Below are 18,948 nucleotides of genomic sequence, written 5' to 3' on the forward strand. Positions count from 1 at the left end.
CAGGAACATCCTCTGAAAACCAAGCTCTAGGGAGTCAACTGTTTCAGATTCTTGGCCTGCTCTGTGCTCCCTTCTTGTCAGAAATCCCACCTTCTAGGCTTCAGGTGCTGCGTTAGTCAGGGTTCTGAGAAACAGAAGCAGTAGGAGAAACACATGCGTGGAGACAGGTGGCCCTCGGCAGCCACAGAGATCCAGAGCATTTAAGGGAAAAAAATCAATTTCTGTTTTGAATGTATACAGACTGTTTTTCCATTATTCCCTAAGTGATACACTGTAGCAACTGCTTAATAGCCTTTATATTGTATTTGGTATTAACAACTAATCTGGAGATGACTTTAAGTAAATGGAAGGATGTGGGTGGGTGATATGCAAATGCTCCCCTGTTGTATGTCAGGGAGTTGATCTTCTGCAGAGTTTGGTATCCTCAGGGGCCCTGGAACCATCTCCCAGGGTTACGCAAAGGACAACTGTCCCTGTGAAGAGGGAGGGGGTGGGACAAGACGGAGTTCAGTGAAGGATTGGTTTACAGAGTTGCAGGAGCTAGAAAGTGCGAAACCTGCGGGCTGGCGGGCCGGTGGGCAAGCTGGAGACCTGGGCAAGAACTGATGTCGCTACCACCGTCCGCAGACAGTCTGCTGGCAGAATTCCTTCTTCGGTGAGGCGGTGAGTCTGTTTTCTATTAGGGTCCAACTGATGGACGGAGGCCCATCATGCTATGGAGGGCAGTCTGTTTTACTCAAGGTCTACTGCTTAAATGCTCATCTCCTCTACAAAAAAAAAAAAAAAAAAAAAAAAAGAAAAGAAAAAAGAAAAAAAGAAAAAGACTTCACAGAAACATCTAGAACAATGTTGTAGCAAATGTCTTGTTCCTATGGCCTCACCGCATGGGCACCTAAAATGCACCCTCACAGAAACTCACCAAGTCTTCGTGAATCAACAGACAGGATGTGTGAGCAGCTACCGCTGGTTTCTTATTTCTCCCGTGCTAGCTTCTCTCTGGTTTCATCCCCCCCCCCTCCACCATTGTTTTCTAAAAAATTTATGCAGAGGCCCTACTTGTGGTATGTTTTACTTTGAACTGTTTTTACTATTTTGTATCTGCTTGAGGATCCAAGGGGTACAGACATTTGGAGTTGGTTATAATATAATATTATTACAAGTGACAGAAAGAAATGCTTATGATGTACACCTAAATAGTTTTTTTAAACAATTTATTGAACTACAGTATACACACCAAGAAATGCACTTAAGTGTATAGATCAATGAGTTTTTTCTTATCTTCTGATAATCCTCATAATGAATACCCAAATTAAGAACAAAGCATTATTAGTGTCCCAAAGGTCCTCACTATCTCCCCATCAATTTCATTTTTTTAAACGTGTGAAACAAGAATATCTCATCATTAACTATACCAAATGATCTGAAATCCGCAGAATTTGTATCCTCCCTCTGTATGTTAACTACCACAAGTAGGAGAAAATATGTGATGTTTTTCTTTTGGGGCCTGGTTTATCTGTGGCCTCACTGTGCTCACACCTAAAATGAACCCTCACAGATACTCACCAAGTCTTCTTGAATCAGCTAATTTACAGGGTGGCTGAGCATGAGGATCTCCAGTTGCATCCATTTTGTTGCAGGTGTCAGGAATTCATTATTTTTTTATGGCTGAGTAATATTTCATCATGTATATATGCCACATTTTATTTATCAGGTTGATTTCATATCTTAGCTATTGTGAATTGAGCTGTTATAAACATGAGTGTTCAGGTAACTCTTTCATATGCTGCTTTCATTTCCTTGGGATGTATTCCCAGGAGTGGAATAACTGGGACATAAAGCAGATCTATTTTTAGTTTTCTGAAGAATCTCTCTGGTGTCAGCTACAATGGTTGTACCAGTTTGCAGTCCCACCAACAGTATATTAGAGTACCTTTTATCTGCATCCTCCCCAATATTTTATTTTTTGGATGACAGCCATACTAACTGGGGTGAGGGGATCCCTCATTGTGGTTTTTATTTTCATTTCCCTGACAACTAGTAATCCTGAGTATTTTTTTCATGTATCTCTTGGTCATTTGTATTTCCTCCATTGAAGAAAAATGCCCATTTCTTAATTGAGGTGTTTGTTTCATTGTTGAATTTCTTCAGCTCCTCATGTATGCTGTATATTAATACTTTGTTGCATAATTTGAAAATATTTTTCCCCATTCTGTCAGTTGTTCTTCACTTTATTGATTATTTCCTTTTCTGTGCAGAAGCTTGGTAGCTTGATGTAATCCCATTTGTCCAGTTAAGCCTTTATTGTCTGTGCTTCCGGGTCTTACCTGAGAACTCTTTGCCTGGGTCAGTATCTTGCAGTGCGTCTCTATGTTTTTCTCTAGTAATTTCATGGCTTCAGTTCTCAGGGTTAGGCCGTTGATCCACTGTGAGCTGATTTTTGTATAAGGTATAAGATAGGGGTCTTGTTCATTCTTCTGCGTGAAGAGATCCAATTTTCCCAACACCATTTGTTGAAGAGACTGTCCTTTCTCTGGGAGATTTTGGCTTGTTTGCCAAAGATTAGTTGGTTGCAGATATGTTGAATAATTTCTAGGGTTTCTGTTCTGTTCCGTTGGTCTACATATCTATTTTGGGACCAGCAACAGGCTGCTTTGATTTTAACAGTCTGGAGTATGCCTTGAAATACGGTATTGTGATGCCAATGGCTTTGTTTTGATCATTTAAGATTGCTTTGGCTATTTGGGGTCTTCTGTGCTTTCATGAGTTTTAGGATTGTTTTCTTCTAGATCTCTGTAGAATGTCTCTGATATTTTCATTTGGATATCATTGAATCTGGAAATTGCTTTGGGTAGTATGGACATTTTGATGATATTAAATCTTCCAGTTCAGAAACATGGAAGATTTTTCTAGTGTGTGTGTGTGTTTGTATGTGTGCTGTTTTATTTCTTTCATTAATGTTGTATAATTTTTGCTGTAGAAATCTTTCACATGCTTGGTTAAATTTAATTCCAAGATATTTAAAAATTTTTGTAGCTATTGTGAATGGGACAGATCTTACAAGTTATTTCTCAGCCAGTACATTCTTGGTGTATAAGAATGCTATTGATTTTTGTGTGTTGATTTTGTATGCTGCAGCTTTGCTGAATTCTCTTGAGTTGCAATAGCCCTTAAGCTCTTTTCTTCCCCTATATAAAGGATAATGTCATCTGCAAACAGGGATAATTTGACTTCTTCTTTCCAATTTGTATTGTGTTGATTTCTTTTTCTTGCCTTATGGCTCTGGCTGAAATTTCCAGAACTGTATTGAATAATAATGGTGGGAGTGGGCATCCTTGTCTGGTTCTGGATCTTAGCAGAAATGCCACCAGCTTTTCCCTGTTCAATATGATGCTGGCTGTTGGTTTGTCATATATTTCCTTGATTGTATTGAGGTATGTTCCTTTTATACCCAATTTGCTTAAGGTTACTAATCATGAAAAGATTTTTTTTTTCTCTGAATCTATTGAGATAATCATATGGGTGTTATCCTTCATTTTGTTGATGTGATGAATTAACAAGCTGCCCCATCTCCAGTGTGAGATGCCCACCATTCTCCAAACAGGACAGAATTGGCTGCAGCTCCACTTCAGAAAATTATTTGGCACTGTCTCTCTCTCTCTCTCTCTCTCTCTCTCTCTCTCTCTCTCTCTTTTGGACAGGCAGAGTTAGACAGAGAGACAGACAAAGAGAAAGGTCTTCCTTCCGTTGGTTCACCCCCCAAATGGCTGCTACGGCCGGCATGCTGCGCTGATCTGAAGCCAGGAGCCAGGTGCTTCCTCCTGGTCTCCTATGCGGGTGCAGGTTCCCAAGCACTTGGGCCATCCTCCACTGTACTCCTGGGCCACAGCAGAGAGCTGGACTGGAAGAGGAGCAACCGAGACAGAATCCGGCACCCCAACCGGGACTAGAACCCAGGGTGCTGGCGCCGCAGGCGGAGGATTAGCCTAGTGAGCTGCGGCACCAGCCAACACTGTCTCTCAATCAGTATCTCGGGAACATGGTACTTCCTTTGTTTCCTTTGTATCTCTTTGTGGCTGAGGTCACTACAGTACCTCCCTATTCAGCAATCTTGGATCTCCTCCTAAGTAATATTTTAAAGAATATAAAACTGCATAAACAAAATGAACCATTTTTTCTCTTTTAAAGATTTTTACTTATTTAATTTGAATGGCAGAGTGGTAGAGAGAAAGAGAAAGTGAGAGAGGATGAGACAGAGAGGGATCTTCAATTTGCTGATTCACTCCTCGAATGATTACAACGGCCAGCACTGTCAAGGCCAAAATCAGGAGCCCAGGGCTCTATCAGGTCTCTCACATGGGTTGCAGCAGCCCAAGTACCTGGGCTATCCTCTGATGTTACCCCAGGCACATTAGCAGGAGGCTGGATTGGAAGCACAGCAGCTGGGATTGGAACTGATGCTCTGATATGAGATGCAGATGATACAGGCAACAACTAACCTGCTATGCCACAATATTGGTACCTCTTTTTTTTTTAAATGCATATAAAATAAAGACTGTAAATATATAAAACCTGAGTGATGAACAGTTTCTAATTTTTCTGTTTTCTAAAATTTCTTTATACATACAAATTCTAAGACATTAAAATTTTCCCCTTCTTCTTCCCTACTCCCAGAAAACCCAGCTCTCCTCCTGAGAGATAATTGTACTAATTATTCAGTTTGATTAGTGATTTTACACACACCATTTTAAAATAAACATAAATAAAACCATATATATTTATCATTCTAAAATTTCATTTTTATGGTTAATAATTATCTCCAATCTTTATGTGAACCCCATGGTTCACATGTTTTAAATAGCTCCACAATTGCACCATAATTTGGGGAAGGAAAGTAATACTTCCTCTAAATTTATTTCCAATTATTTTTTTTACAGGCAGAGTGGACAGGGAGAGAGAGAGACAGAGAGAAAGGTCTTCCTTTACCGTTGGTTCACCCTCCAATGGCCACCGCGGCCGGCGCACTGTGGCCGGCGCACTGTGCCGATCCGAAGCCAGGAGCCAGGTGCCTCTCCTGGTCTCCCATGGGGTGCAGGGCCCAAGTACTTGGGCCATCCTCCACTGCCTTCCCGGACCACAGCAGAGAGCTGGCCTGGAAGAAGGGCAACTGGGACAGAATCCGGTGCCCCAACCGGGACTAGAACCCGGTGTGCCGGAGCCGCAAGGCGGAGGATTAGCCTAGTGAGCCACGGCGCCGGCCCTTATTTCCAATTTTCTGCTATTAGAAACAATTCTGAGGGGCTGGCATTGTAGCACAGAGAGTGGCTTGAAATGCTGGCATCCCATCTTAGAGCATCACTTTGCATCCTGGCTGCTCTGCTGCTAATCCAGCTCCCTGCTAATTTGCCTTGAGAATGCAGCAGAAAATTATCCAAGTGCTTGGGCCCTGCCACCCATGTGGGAGACCAGGATGGTGTTTTTGCTCCCAGCTTCAGCCTGGACATGTCCCAGCCATTATGGCCATTTGGGGGAATGAAGCCATCATGTATATGTATATGTATATGTATATGTATATGTATATATCATCTATCATCCATATATCCATCTGTCATCTCTCCCTCTCTCTGTGCCTTTCAAATAAATAAATAAATCTTTTTTAAAATTTCTGTGAAGAGTATGCAGAAACACTTATTTGTGTGAATATGTGTGCATACTTCTTTTCTACTATAAATATACATTATTTTTGTCATTAAAAAAGTTACTTATCATGGCTGGTACTGTGACATAGCGGGTAAAGCCTCTGCCTGCAGTTTCAGCATCCCATATGGGCATCAATTTGAATCCCAGCTGCTCCACTTCCCATCCAGCTCTTTGCTATGGCCTGGGAAAGCAGTAGAAGATGGCCCAAGTCCTTGGGTCCCTGTACCTGCCTAGGAGAAGAAGCTCCTGGCTCCTGGCTTCGCGTCAGCAAGGCTCCGGCTGCTGCAGCCATCTGGGGATGGAACCAGCAGATGGAAGACCTCTCTCTCTCTCTGCCTCTTTAACTCTGCCTTTCAAATAAATAAATCCTTTTTTAAAAAATTACTTATCTGCAAACTCATCAAATTGCATTCATAAAATATGTTCAGACTTTACTATTCAGACTGTTCTATGTCAATCATACCTCAATAAAGCAGTTAAAAAATGAGGCAGCAAAAACTTTAAAAAAATTATTATATTTTGATTTAAGTCAGTAGCTTAAAATGGCATCATTCAACTAAGTCCACTTATGAGAACAGAGACTGTATCAGGTCCTAGTATATAACTGGTACCCAGTAGGTGTTTAATGTTGCATCATATATAAAGATTATTCCTGAAAATCATAAGATTCTTTAGAAAAGTTCCAACCTTACAGATAAGGTCCCTACAGCACCTTAGAGTTCAAATCAGAATCTCAACACAGCCATTGATTGTACTGGTGGGTAATGAGGATCCCTGTGTTGTATGTTCCTTGATAAAACTGGAAGCAAGTTACTAAGTATTCAACATCCTTGTCTTCCTACTATCTTTACTAATGCCTAGCAAATTGCCAAATAATTACATGTTCTTTTTGGCAGAATAGCATTTACTCTTTCTTTTACAAACAAACAAAAAAGTATCTACAGCCCAGGGAAAATGTTCTTTGATCAAAAGGAAACCTATCACAGCCAACTTGTCAGCAGTTGGTTTAGTCCTCAGGGGGATTCATGGGAAGTAGTTCTCTCAACTTTGAGAGAAGAGACACTCTCTCTTCCCTCTGGACATTGACTATATCTTGATCTACTGGTTAAAGTCCGCCTGCGGGTTAAGGCCATCTCCACTGAGGACAGTGGGGCAGAGAGCTGGGAGGTCTTGGATCCTTGATATAGCTGCTGAATTAACCCTGGGGACTTCTCGCCTCTAGACATTTTGCAACCAAAGATGAGCCTCCGGAGTCTGCTTTGGGTTAGAGGGGAGTGACAGTTATCTGCAGTTATTTGGAGCTGGAATCATGCTGATAAATTGTCCTTTTGCTCTTCGTGACCAGGCCATTGATGTCCCAAAAAGGTTTTCCAATTTTGTCTGGGGAGACAGGTGTTCGTCAGTGAGAGAAGGATGTGGAATGGCTCACATGTATGATGGAGACAAGAAGACATAGAGAAACAGCTGACTGGCAGTCATTTTTTTTTATTATGTGATTACTACATTGATAAGCAGTACGCTAAAGTTTTTTACACAGTTTCAGGCAATCCTCCTAACACCTGTCTGATGTTGGTATAATTATTGTTCCCACTTTACAACAGCAGAAGAGAAGCTTAGCGAGATTAAGTGACAAAAATGCTGATTTACCCAAGTAGTAAGTGCTGCTGGGGCTGGAAACCAGGCAGCATGAATGAGTTAGGAGCCTGTGCTGATAGGTTCGTAGGCATCAGAAAGTATGAAGTAAGCTCACTGCTAGGAATAACTCCAATTATTCTTTATAATCAGGGCACACATTTTTTTCACGAATTCTGACAGAACAGTTGAGGTATGGGCCTAAATATCTTAATCTTAATTCCAAATTCTTGTGCCCACAGAGGAAAGAATTCAAAGCAGAAGCATAAATACAGTACACAAGCAAGAGCAGGATTTCTTTAAAAGAGATCATGAATCTACATTCGTGAGTGAGTGCGGGCCACCCAACGTGGAGCCATACCTGCCAACCACAGCCCAGAGCCTCTATTGCCTACACAGGGAGAGGAGCGGCCAGAGAAGGACACATAAGCATGGTCCCCAAGTCCAGGGCAAAAGAGGGGCCCCTTCCACTTTATCTCTCTCTTTTATTAGCTCGGAAGTGGTGCTCTAATTGAATACTACAAGGGACAGAGTTTTGGGTGCATAAAGCTTTCTGGGAGGTTTGTAGCACAGTCACTTGGAATTTAACTTCATTCAGTATGGCCATCACGGCATCTGCTCCTTCCTGGTCCCGGATGAGACACAAGTGCATCATGGGAAAGTGGTGTACTAGACTGACAGTTAAGAGGCAGTGTTACCAGGCAGGGCTGGCAGAAATTCCCGCTCACTTATTCCTATGTAATCTTCCTGCCTAGCTCTCCTGTATCAGTGGTGTGAACAATACCCTGGACAGATATGTTACACTGAAACAGCAGAGCTTTATAAAGATAATTATTAAAAATACCCCTCACTCTGAGCTGTCTTTGACCATGTCCTCAGAGGTTACAAATCTTTGATGGTGAACTTAATTTTGTAAACACCAAGAAGTCTCCTAGGCCAGGCTTAGCGGTGGAGGTAAGGGATGGATTGGGAAAGAGGGTTAGGTGATGCTTTGGAGTGATGGAAATATTCTAGACCTTGATCGTGCTAAAGGGAGCACTGGGACACCTGGAAGAGAATTTGAACTGTACTGAGCCAGTTTTTCACAGAATGTTCCTGAAGAGCTCATCCTGCCACATCTTTCTCAGAAGAGGGCAGCTTCTACAAACAAGCAGCAGTTAAAGCTGCAAGAAACAAGTCAGATCTTCCCCATCTAAGCTGAACTTTCCTCTTTATAACACTAAATTCTGGCCGGCGCCGCGGCTCACTAGGCTAATCCTACACCTGCGGCGCCGGCACACCGGGTTTAGTCCCCGTTGGGGCGCCGGATTCTGTCCCGGTTGCCCCTCTTAAAGGCCAGCTCTCTGCTGTGGCCCGGGAAAGCAGTGGAGGATGGCCCAGGTGCTTGGGCCCTGCACCCCATGGGAGACCAGGAGAAGTACCTGGCTCCTGGCTTCGGATCAGCGTGGGGCACCGGCTGCAGCGGCCATTGGAGGGTGAACCAAGGGTAAAGGAAGACCTTTCTCTCTGTCTCTCTCTCTCACTGTCCACTCTGCCTGTCAAACACACACACACACACACACTAAATTCTCCACCTAGGGGTGCAGCCATTTTCTGAAAATACAAAGGCAGATGTGGCTTCAGTCTCCCCGCCTCGCCTTGCCACTTCCTGGACACTCCCCTCACCTTTGCCATGACAGCAAGGCCATCTCCGGTTAGCAGCGGGCAGTTTCCTGAAGCGTCTTCCCGCTGTCTCCGTTACTCGTCACAAGCGAACAAGCTCTCCTGAGGGCAGTCCCACTTGAGGCTGGTTAGTCGGTGATGTGGCGAGCACACTAGGGGTGTGTTGGCACCCCAGCGGATGTATTTATCAAAACTCACTGAACAGCACACAACGAACCCATTTCATTACTTGCAAAGGCCATCTCAATGTTGAAAATCCTCAGGCCAAGTTGGGTCATTACAGCAAGAGACACAACGAATTAAAAATTTTAGAGAAGCATCCAGAATTACTCGCATTCGATAACGCCACAACCCTCTTTAAAAGCGACAATACTATTTAAACAAAACTACTACTCCTGGTTTCTGTTTGCTCTTATCAGGATCTAAAGAAATTCTGTGTTGCAGACAAACAGTTAAAACTCTGAAGCGCTATGAGAGGGAGGTATTATCGCTTTCTCCCTTTACTGGGCCAGGGGCCTAGAATCCTGGCCGCCGCTGCTCGCTTTCTCGGTCCCGCCAGCTTCCCGCAAGCCCAGGAAAGCCGGGCAGGAAGGAAGGGCCCAGAAGAAAGCCCAGGGCCAGACGTGAGTCACTGACAACAGCCGGTCCCGTGGCCCCCACAGCACGCCGCCTCCGGCGCCCCAAAGCCTTGCCGGCGGGTCACCAAGGAGGCTGCGCCCGCCTCCGCTGGGGCGCGGCAGGGCGCGGCCGGGCCCTCCCGGAAGCCGCTCTCTGGGCCGCGCCACAGCCCCGGACCCGGCTAGGCCAAGCGCGCGCTGCGGGAAGACGCTGAGCCCCGCGCGCGCTCCTCCCTCGGCGGCGACCAGGTACGCGCTCCCGCGTCGTCTCCCGGGCGCGCGCTCCTGTCCTCGTGGAGACCGGCTCCCAGCTCCGCGCCCCCGGGCCTCGGCTCGCAGGCTCGCACCTCCCTGCGGGTGACCGAGCACCCGGCCCCCGGGGTCCGCAGGCAGCTGAAAGCTGCGAGGCCGTCTGGGTTTTCTGGTGCGGGGTAGGGTGTGTGTGTTTGTGTGTGTGTGTGTGTGTGTACACCCCCTGCTTGGAGCACTGTAGTAAACATCTTTTAAGTCCATTTTCCACGAAGCCCTTGTATAGTTTCGGTATGAGAATGTAACACGTGAAAATTCGGAAGAGTTTACGAAGTAAGAGCGGTGTGGGCCTGGGTCGGGTGAGGGTGGCCAGTGCAGTGTGTGGGGGTTGAAAGGAATTTCCACCGAAACAAGGTGCTGACCTCTGTGGCCCTTGGTTGCAACTAACTCACCATAGCACAGCAGAGAGAACTAGGAGGAATTACACAAAGGAAGCCCAGGGCACCAAGAGTCAGGGTACAGAGGGCTTCCAAACCAGTCCTCAGAGGCCAGCTCCGTCTCTAGCGGGCAGGACCTCGGCCGCATCTCTGTCCCTGGCCCAGCACCCTCCAGATTATAGACAGGAAAGTCTAGCTGCAGGTGGACAACTGCTTCTTTGCAGAGTCTAGCCAGCACCAGACCAGGGGTTTAATTCATGGTGGGTATATTAGCTAAAATCCCAACACTCAAGAGGGAAGGTCATCATTTAAATAAAAACAAAAATTTAAAAAAGAAGTGAAATTTAATTCAAGATGCAATCACTTTGAATAGCCTTGACTGTTGAGAAACAGGTTTTTTGTTTATTTATTTGTTTGTTTTCATGCAAATTGTTGAACTCTTTACTTAGTACAGAGTTGGTCTTCTGTGTATAGTTAATTGGAAATGGATCTTAGCCAAGAATGGGACTGGGAATGGGAGAGGGAGGAGGAGGAGGGGTGGGAGTATGGGTATGGTGGGAAGAATCACTATATTCCTAAAGTTGTACTTAAGAAATGCATGAAGTTTGTATTTCTTAAATAAAAGGTTTCTTAGGGGAAAATTTTTTTTTAAAAATTTAAGTTTTCCTGATTGTGCATGAATAATAAAACAACAATAAGGGGCTGACGCTGTGGCATAGTGGGTAAAGCCGCCTCCTGCAGTGCCAGCATCTGATATGGGTGCTGATTCAAGTCCTGGCTGCTCCACTTCCGATCCAGCTCTCTGCTATGGCCTGGGAAAGCAGTAAAAGATGGCCCAAGTCCTTGGGCTCCTGCACCCACGCGGGGAATCCGGAAGAGGCTCCTGGCTCTTGGCTCCAGGCTTTGGATGGGCCCAGCTCCAGCCATTGCAGCCATTTGGGGAGTGAACCAGTGGATGGAAGACACCTCTCTCTTTCTCTGCCTCTCTGTAACTCTGCCTTTCAAATAAATAAATAAGTCTTTAAAAATGATAATAATAAAAATAGTGCTGCCAAGCCCTAAGGGCTTTGCACAAATAATTCATTTGTTCTTCCTGAGAAGTTCATCAGGTTGTTAGGATTTTGACCATCACCATTGTACAGCTGTGGAAGCTGAGGCACCAAGAGGTTGCCCAAGTGGCTCCCAATTGGGGAGTGGTGTAGAACTAAGCATCCTGGCCTGGAGGCAGAAGATGTGAATTTAGTTTCTCTGAGCCTCAGTTTGTGAAATGCATACTATACGCATATACGAATGTGCAGGTCCTTTGTGAACTGTGCGTGCTGATACCGAGAGCAAGTACCATTGCTTAAATAAAGCCTTGCACTTCCAAGGCCAGATCCCAACTACAAAGTGAAAATGCTGAGCTTGAGTTGATTTGCAGAATTTAATGGGCTTGCCACCAAGAAGCAAAGATCCGTCTGTGGTCAACATCGAGGTCTTCGGAGTCAAACAGACCTATGCTGGGATCTCTGTGATGGGAGATGAGTCGCTTATTTCTGAAATTGCATTATTGTCATAATCTTTGATTAGCTCACCTGTAAGATGGACCTATTAATTCATTCCTCATAGATCAGTTATGAGTCTTAAATGAGAGGCACTTAAGATAATGCCTGCAAGTGGGGAATACTCAGTAACCTGTCGATGGGTCTATTTTTTTTTTTTCAGATTCCTCTTCCTCCGCAACCTCTCCTGTGTCTTGATTGCCCCCTGAAGACAGCCTGTGCAGAGCCCAGCATGTGTGGGGGACTGATAGAGAGGTATGTGGCTGCCATGGTACTGAGTGCAGCTGGAGATGCCTTGGGGTACTTCAATGGAAAGTGGGAGTTCCTTCGAGATGGGGAGAAGATACACCAGCAGTTGGCCCAGCTGGGCGGCTTGGAAGCCATAGATGTGGGCAAGTGGCGAGTCAGTGATGACACGGTGATGCACTTGGCCACAGCGGAAGCCCTCCTGGAGGCTGGGAAAGCTCCGAAGTTGGCTCGACTGTATTCACTCCTTGCAAAGCACTACCAAGACTGCATGGAAGACATGGACGGCAGAGCGGCCGGTGAGCATAGCCAGAGGGTGCAGAGGAGAGCACGCCCAAGAAAATCATGATGAATGTTGATGGAGATTTTAAAGAAAATGATTTATTTTAACTCATCTGAAAGGTAGAGAGACAGACAGAGAGGGAGCAATCTTCCATCCATGGATTCACTTTCCAAATGCTTGTAATAGGCCAGCGCTGTGGCTCACTAGGCTAATCCTCCGCCTGCGGCGCCGGCACCCCGGGTTCTAGTCCCAGTTGAGGTGCCGGATTCTGTCCCGGTTGCTCCTCTTCCAGGCCAGCTCTCTGCTGTGGCCCAGGAGTTCAGTGGAGGATGGCCCAAGTGCTTGGGCCCTGCACCCCATGGGAGACCAGAAGGAAGCACCTGGCTCCTGGCTTCGGATCTGCGCAGTGCGCTGGCCGCAGCGCGCCGGCCGTAGCAGTTATTTGGGGGGTGAATTAACGGAAAAAGGAAGACTTCTCTCTCTCTCTGTCTTTCTCTCTCTGTCTCTCTCTCACTGTCTAACTCTGCTTTTGCAATAGCAAAAGGCTGGGTCAGGCGGGAGCCAGGAGCCTGGAACTCAATTCAGGGCTCCCAGGTGGGTGGCAGAGATCTAACCACAGGAGCCATCACCTGTTGCCTGTCTGCAGTGAATTAGTAGGAAACTGGAATTGAGACCTGGAATTAACCTGCCCCTGGGGGAAATTTAAGTATCAAAGAGTTAGTGTCTATAGTTGTGAAAAAAACAGAAGCAACCTGAATGTCCCATGATTTTCTTAATTACGAGGAGAGGTTTGCAACCATTTAAAATTATGCATATGAACATTTACTAAAGAAAAAGTGTTATACATTAAGTGAAGAAAAAGCTTGTGTGTTATGAACCCACTCTCGTTAAAAATACAGAAAAGCATCTCTGTTGGGAGAGTCTGGAAGAATATATAAAAAGATGTTATATCTCAGTGATAGAAGTGTTTACAAAGGTACTTAAAAAAGTTTGTAGAGGGCTTTGTAGAGTGGCTTAGTAGGCTAAGCCTCCACCTGTGGCTCCAGCATCCCATGTGGACGCTGGTTCCTGTCCTAGCTTCTCCACTTCTGATCCAACTCTCTGCTATGGCCTGGGAAAGCAATGGAAAATGGCCCAAGTGGTTGGGCTCCTGCACCTGCATGGGAGACCCGGAAGAAGCTCCTGGCTCCTGGCTCAGCTCTGGCCATTACGGCCATTTGGGGAGTAAACCAGCGGATTGGAAGACCTCTCTCTCTGTCTCTCCCTCTCTCTGTAACTCTGCCTCTCAAAAAAAACCAAAACAAAACAAAACAACAACAACAAAAAAAACAAGTTTGTAGAGAAATGGAATTAAAGACAAGTTTATTTAAGTGTAGATTGGGTAAGGGAGCATCCTAATGGTCTCCTTTTAGCTTCATCATCTCTTTAAAGGCCTGTCTCCAAACCAGGGTGCTGAGTGTTTGGGGCTGTGGGGACAAGATTCAGCCCATAACACCTCTTGATGAAAATCTCTCACAGTCATACCCACAGGCCTCTGGTGACCTCAGGGATCAGCCTTAGAAGCCACGCTGTGTTCATTCTCTCTCAATGTCTGGCCTCACACCAGTTTGGCAAGTGGGAAGTTAGCTGTCCACTTGTGTTATGCATAAATGTTGTTGTGAATAAGTGACTGACAAAAGAGCAATAATGCCACACCCCATGGTATGTTGCTGCCATTACTTGGCTCCTTTGTGTACTCATAGCTCCCAGTAAGATAGGTCAACAGGACAAGCCAGCTTATACCTCTGTCATTTGGGACACTCTAGGTTCAGTGCCCCTCATCTAAACCCAGGTTTCACTCTGAAATTTGTGACCTCTTTCTGATATCCAAGAATTCCAGCTGTCAGATTCTTAATGGATGCTTTAATAGAATGGGTTTTGGAGTCTGATGGGTTTTACAAGACCACTAGTTGTCTGGCTGTGCAATTTTGAGCAAGTTTCTTAAGCTCCGAGCATTGCCTTATTCATTAAAGAAAAGATGAAGAAAATAATATGTTATACCTACCTTTCCAAGTTGCTATGTGTCTCAGTAATAACTGGTGAAGATTCCAAGGCTCTCTACGTGAATGTTTCTTTTATCATTCCCATCAGCACACTGTAGGCGATTTATAACATAAGGCAAATTTCTGGGTTGGGGTTGGGTCACAGCGCCATTCATCTTCCTGTGGTTTTGACTCTTTCCATCAGATAAACTTGGAGAAAGTTGAGCTCTTGCTTCCTGCTGGGACCACTGCTCTGACTACACTGACCACCGTGCCCTACTCACCCTTCCCTAGGTGTTGCCTCAGTGCAGAACGCCATGCGGCTGAAGCCAGACAAAGCCGAGGGCTGGAGGATTCCCTTCAACAACCATGAAGGTGGCTGCGGGGCTGCCATGCGGGCCATGTCCATCGGTCTCAGGTTCCCTCACCACAGCCAGCTGGACACACTGATCCAAGTGAGCATCGAGAGTGGCCGAATGACCCACCACCACCCAACTGGCTACTTGGGGGCCCTTGTGTCTGCTCTTTTTACAGCTTATGCTGTGAATGGCAGGCCACCCCGGCAATGGGGGAAAGGACTGATGGAGGTGCTGCCGGAAGCTAAGAAGTATGTCATCCGATCTGGCTACTTTGTGGAGGAGAATCTTCAACACTGGTGAGTCTGCAGGTTCTTGCCAGGGCTGGAACATGGCTGAATCTTTCTGGGCATGCGTATGCCAGGACTCAGAGACCACAGTAGTTGTCAAGATTCTCACCACCCAGCCCTCTCCATGCCCACCTGCTTTGATTTCGAGTTTCCTTCCAGCAGTGGTCACCCCCAAAGGAGCCAATGGAAGCCTCTGTAAGTAGTGTAGGTGCAATGCCTACCTCCCCTGAAGGGATTCTGTTCTACATTCCAGTTTTCTAGAGTTTTGTAGCCATCTGATGCTGAGATGAAATTTCTTGCTTATTTCCCACTTTCCTGGAATTGTTTGTTCAGTGTTGACCTGACACTCAAGTAACATTTTCAATTCCTGGGTTAGAATTCTTGTGAGATAGGTTTTCCTATTTGCTGGTTAATAAGCAGACAGGCCACATCTTCCCTTTTTTGTGAATTCACTTCACATTCTCTTTCTTAGAATAAAAAGGTCCAGAGACTTCCTGCTGTCACCCATGGTCACAGTGTCCTCAGATTCCCATTGGAAAGGTGACACTCAACATTACTCTCAAGCCAGGAAAAAGAAAACTTTATTTCCTACTCCTTAGCCCTTATATAGATCTTTTCCTTAACAACAGGGTCAATGCCTGGTTTATGTAGATACTTAGCAAAAACATATTGAATGAATGGCTCTTGGTTAGAGCTCATTTTGATTTTTATATTGTTTATGATGAAAGTAAAAGAAGTTGATGTCATCCTGGAATTTTCTCTGTTCACATATACATATGGTGCTTTTTTTTTTTAATGGCTTTTGACTTTATTTTTTCAATTGACTATCGATTCTTTCCTTCCCACAGGCCCTACTTCCAAAATCAATGGGAAAAGTACTTGAAACTTAGAGGAATTTTGGATGGCAACTCAGACCCCAGCTTCCCCAAGTCCTTCAACGTGAAGGAGAGGGATCAGTTCTACATCTCCCTAAGCTACTCAGGCTGGGGTGGCAGCAGCGGCCATGATGCCCCCATGATTGCCTATGATGCTGTTCTGGCTGCAGGAGACTCCTGGCGGGAGCTTGCCCATCGAGCCTTTTTCCACGGCGGGGACAGTGATTCCACAGCCACCATCGCTGGCTGCTGGTGGGGAGTTATGTATGGTTTTAAAGGAGTGAGTCCCACCAACTATGAGAAACTTGAATACAGAAGCAGGTTGGAAGAGACAGCGAGAGCTCTATATTCTCTTGGGTTAGAGGAAGACAGTGGAGTTACCCTTTAGGGAGATGTGATACTCATTTCTGGTGGTTTCGTTTCATTTTTCACGTAGGCCTTTTTCTGCTCAGTTTCTTTTCACTTTTTCCCAGTTCAAAAGTCTTAACCTTGTACTCTTGGAACTTTGATTTCACAAGTCTCTTGGGCACCTTAAGCTCAAGCTCATAATCTAACTCATCGTATTCTCCCTGAATCTATTTGCCTTCTAATGAAGTCTTTTTTTCAAAAAATATTTATCTGAAAGGCAGAGTTACAGGGAGGGAGGTCTTCCATTTGCTGGTTCACTACCCAAATGACCATAACAGCAGAACTGGACTGATCTGAAGCCAGGAGCCAGGAGCCTCTTCTGGGCCTCCTACACAGATGCAGGGGCCCAAAGACTTGGGCCATCTTCTATTGCTTTCCCAGAGGCATTAGCAGGGAGCTGAATCAGAAATGGAACAGGCAGGACTCAAACTGGTGCCCATATGAGATGTCAGTGTCTCAGGCGCTGGTTTTATCCACTGTGCCACAACGCCAGCCCCATGAAGAGTCTTTTATCTCAATTGATGGGGCTCAGCGTTTCCCAAGCCAGAAACCTCATGTCCTCTTGTTCATGTCTTCATTTGTGTCATCTCATCGCTCATTGTCTTTGTCTCAGGTTGAGTCTCCCCTATCCCAAAGGAACTCTGAGGTGAAGATATGAGTGTAAGCAGGTTCTTTGGAGGCGATTCCAGGAATCACTGGCAGAAGAGTGGGGCAGTGACACCAGGAAGGGAAAGGGGAGCTCTGTGGGGTGTGTTACTGAGCAGGTTTCCACAGTAGGCTACTGGGACACAGTCCATATGGGTGCTTTGCTAAGGGAGCTCTCAGAGTTGCCCACATGAAGATCATGTAAAGCTGGGCTCTTTATCCTCTGACTTCCATCTGCTTCTGGGGATGCTGACTCCTTGGTATTTCTTCATGAACGTCTTCAGCTAAAGACTCAGAGGTGCTTGCAATGGTGAGCTGTAAGGTACATGGGAACAGTAAGGGGTGCACATGGATCCTACCAGCATCTGCCAGACTGTTGTACCTCCAATAGTCTGTACATCCGTCACCTCTCTAACCTTCCTGTGGTGAGTATTTGTCAGCCAGATGTCTGCAATCAAGTTTCAAGCCTAGGGAGATGCTGCTCCTAGCTGCTTTCAGTACTCGCTTCATCATGATGCCTACTGTGTTACCAGTTTTGTTGCTGTCTATTTGCTGTCGGTGTTCTGCTCTAGACAGAGCCTAATGTGGTGCCTGGGCACACAGCAGACACTTAACCCATATTAATTAAATGAATTTGTTAATTAGCCTCCTGTCTGGTGGGTCCCTCATTACCCTCCAGAGTTATCTTTACAAACAACAAGTTGATCATGCTGGACTTCTAATCATCTTCCAATGTGTACATCAGCCCCTTTCTTCATTTCTTGATGTTCTTTCACCTGGTAAATTTTTACTCATCCTTCAAGGCCCAACTGGAAGGTGAACTGGAAGACCCGACACTTAGGTGAAACCTACTCCAGAGGAACTTGAGCACCTTCTCACTCCATCCACAGCCTTGCTTCATCCCATTCCCACACTGACCCTGTTGTACGGTGCTGGGGTAACTTCTGGGTCAGTCTCAGGTGTACAGTACCCAGCAGACACTCAGTTTGGATCTGAGATGTCATTCTTGCCTTTGCATGGTCACTTGCAGCCAGTAGCCCATCCTCATCTGGTGTGTTGTTAAGGGACTGAGGAAGAGCCTGCTCTTATCTCCTCTTTGAGTAAAACCAGAGCTATGACTCAATGCTTGCTTCTTCAGATCTCTGGATTTTAACAGGAGGAATGGGGAGGGAGAACTGATAACAGAGGTCATGCTGCTTCCTAGGTAGAGCTACAGGGATTTGTCTAAGTCCTTCAGTCTACTTAAGACATAGGGGAGGAGGGGGGTGAGGGCTTGTTTTGGATGTAAGACTTTAACCCCTGTTGGGGACAACAGGAAAAGATCCATTAGCGAATCCTATTCTATTTGTTTTGCTGGTTTTCACTCTTTATCCCAGGCCCACTTAAAAAGTTTAGACTTTCACACTCCTTTTTCTCATCCTCCCTAAACTTCACTCCAACTGGTGACTCTGCTTGTTGTTTCTAGAGAACAGCTGCGTACTCCTAATACCACTTCTGCCCACTCACTCACATCTGAGCTCATGGTCCTTATCTTTTCTCCTGAGTGCTAGTGGGGTGTGTAGTGTGTATGTGTGTGTGTGTAGGCTGAGACACAAGGGTGAAAATGGACAGGGGAAAGAGATCAACTTAATTACATGCATAATGCTAGAGTGATCAATAAAAATGTTCTGTTTATAGTATGAATTTGTCGTGCTTATAAAGTTAACATATATGTGTGCTGAAAAACAGTAGGTCACGTTTGGCATTGCAGTGATTATTGGCCTGCAATGTGATGTGTTTTATTTGCTTTCTTTGTTACTTAAGATGGCTAGCTCTTGTCTAGAAGTCATGGTAATATTTCCTTAAGACCTACAAAATTAGCATTGACCTTATCTGTCCTACCTACCACGCCACTGTCCATTTACTCTTCATTTTCCTCCACTCCAGAACAAATGAACTTGGATTTTGTTTTGTTTTGTTTTGACAGGCAGAGTGGATAGTGAGAGAGAG

At 45.3% G+C, this 18,948-nt stretch overlaps 1 protein-coding gene across 9 annotated transcripts; it reads left to right on the forward strand.

Moving 5' to 3' along the window:
- Window positions 1-411: 411 nt before the first annotated feature.
- Window positions 412-18,638, forward strand: ADPRH (ADP-ribosylarginine hydrolase). Of its 9 annotated transcripts, none has more exons than XM_089331744.1 (4): window positions 412-663; window positions 11,999-12,380; window positions 14,680-15,040; window positions 15,880-18,638. In XM_089331744.1, exons 2-4 carry the CDS (start codon window positions 12,068-12,070, stop codon window positions 16,292-16,294), a joined length of 1,089 nt encoding a protein of 362 aa, XP_089187870.1. In that variant the 5' UTR covers window positions 412-663; window positions 11,999-12,067; the 3' UTR covers window positions 16,295-18,638. The 9 variants fall into 9 exon arrangements, 8 of the variants coding, with proteins under 8 accessions (XP_089187870.1, XP_089187873.1, XP_002716714.1 ...); XM_089331747.1 differs by having other exon boundaries at window positions 435-663; window positions 11,999-12,090; XM_002716668.6 differs by lacking the exon at window positions 412-663 and adding an exon at window positions 9,541-9,857.
- Window positions 18,639-18,948: the final 310 nt, after the last annotated feature.

This window comes from Oryctolagus cuniculus, chromosome 4 (assembly GCF_051225735.1).
Source record: "Oryctolagus cuniculus isolate XC-2025 breed Fujian yellow rabbit chromosome 4, ASM5122573v1, whole genome shotgun sequence".
NCBI lineage: Eukaryota > Metazoa > Chordata > Mammalia > Lagomorpha > Leporidae > Oryctolagus > Oryctolagus cuniculus.

What these genes read in the sequence shown, in the direction of transcription:
- ADPRH (XM_089331744.1), top strand. Translation starts at nt 12,068, where the DNA reads ATGTGTGGGGGACTGATAGAGAGGTATGTGGCTGCCATGGTACTGAGT. An exon ending in CATGGACGGCAGAGCGGCCG is followed by an intron (nt 12,381 to 14,679) that starts GTGAGCATAGCC and finishes ACCCTTCCCTAG; the next exon opens with GTGTTGCCTCAGTGCAGAAC. An exon ending in GAGGAGAATCTTCAACACTG is followed by an intron (nt 15,041 to 15,879) that starts GTGAGTCTGCAG and finishes TCCTTCCCACAG; the next exon opens with GCCCTACTTCCAAAATCAAT.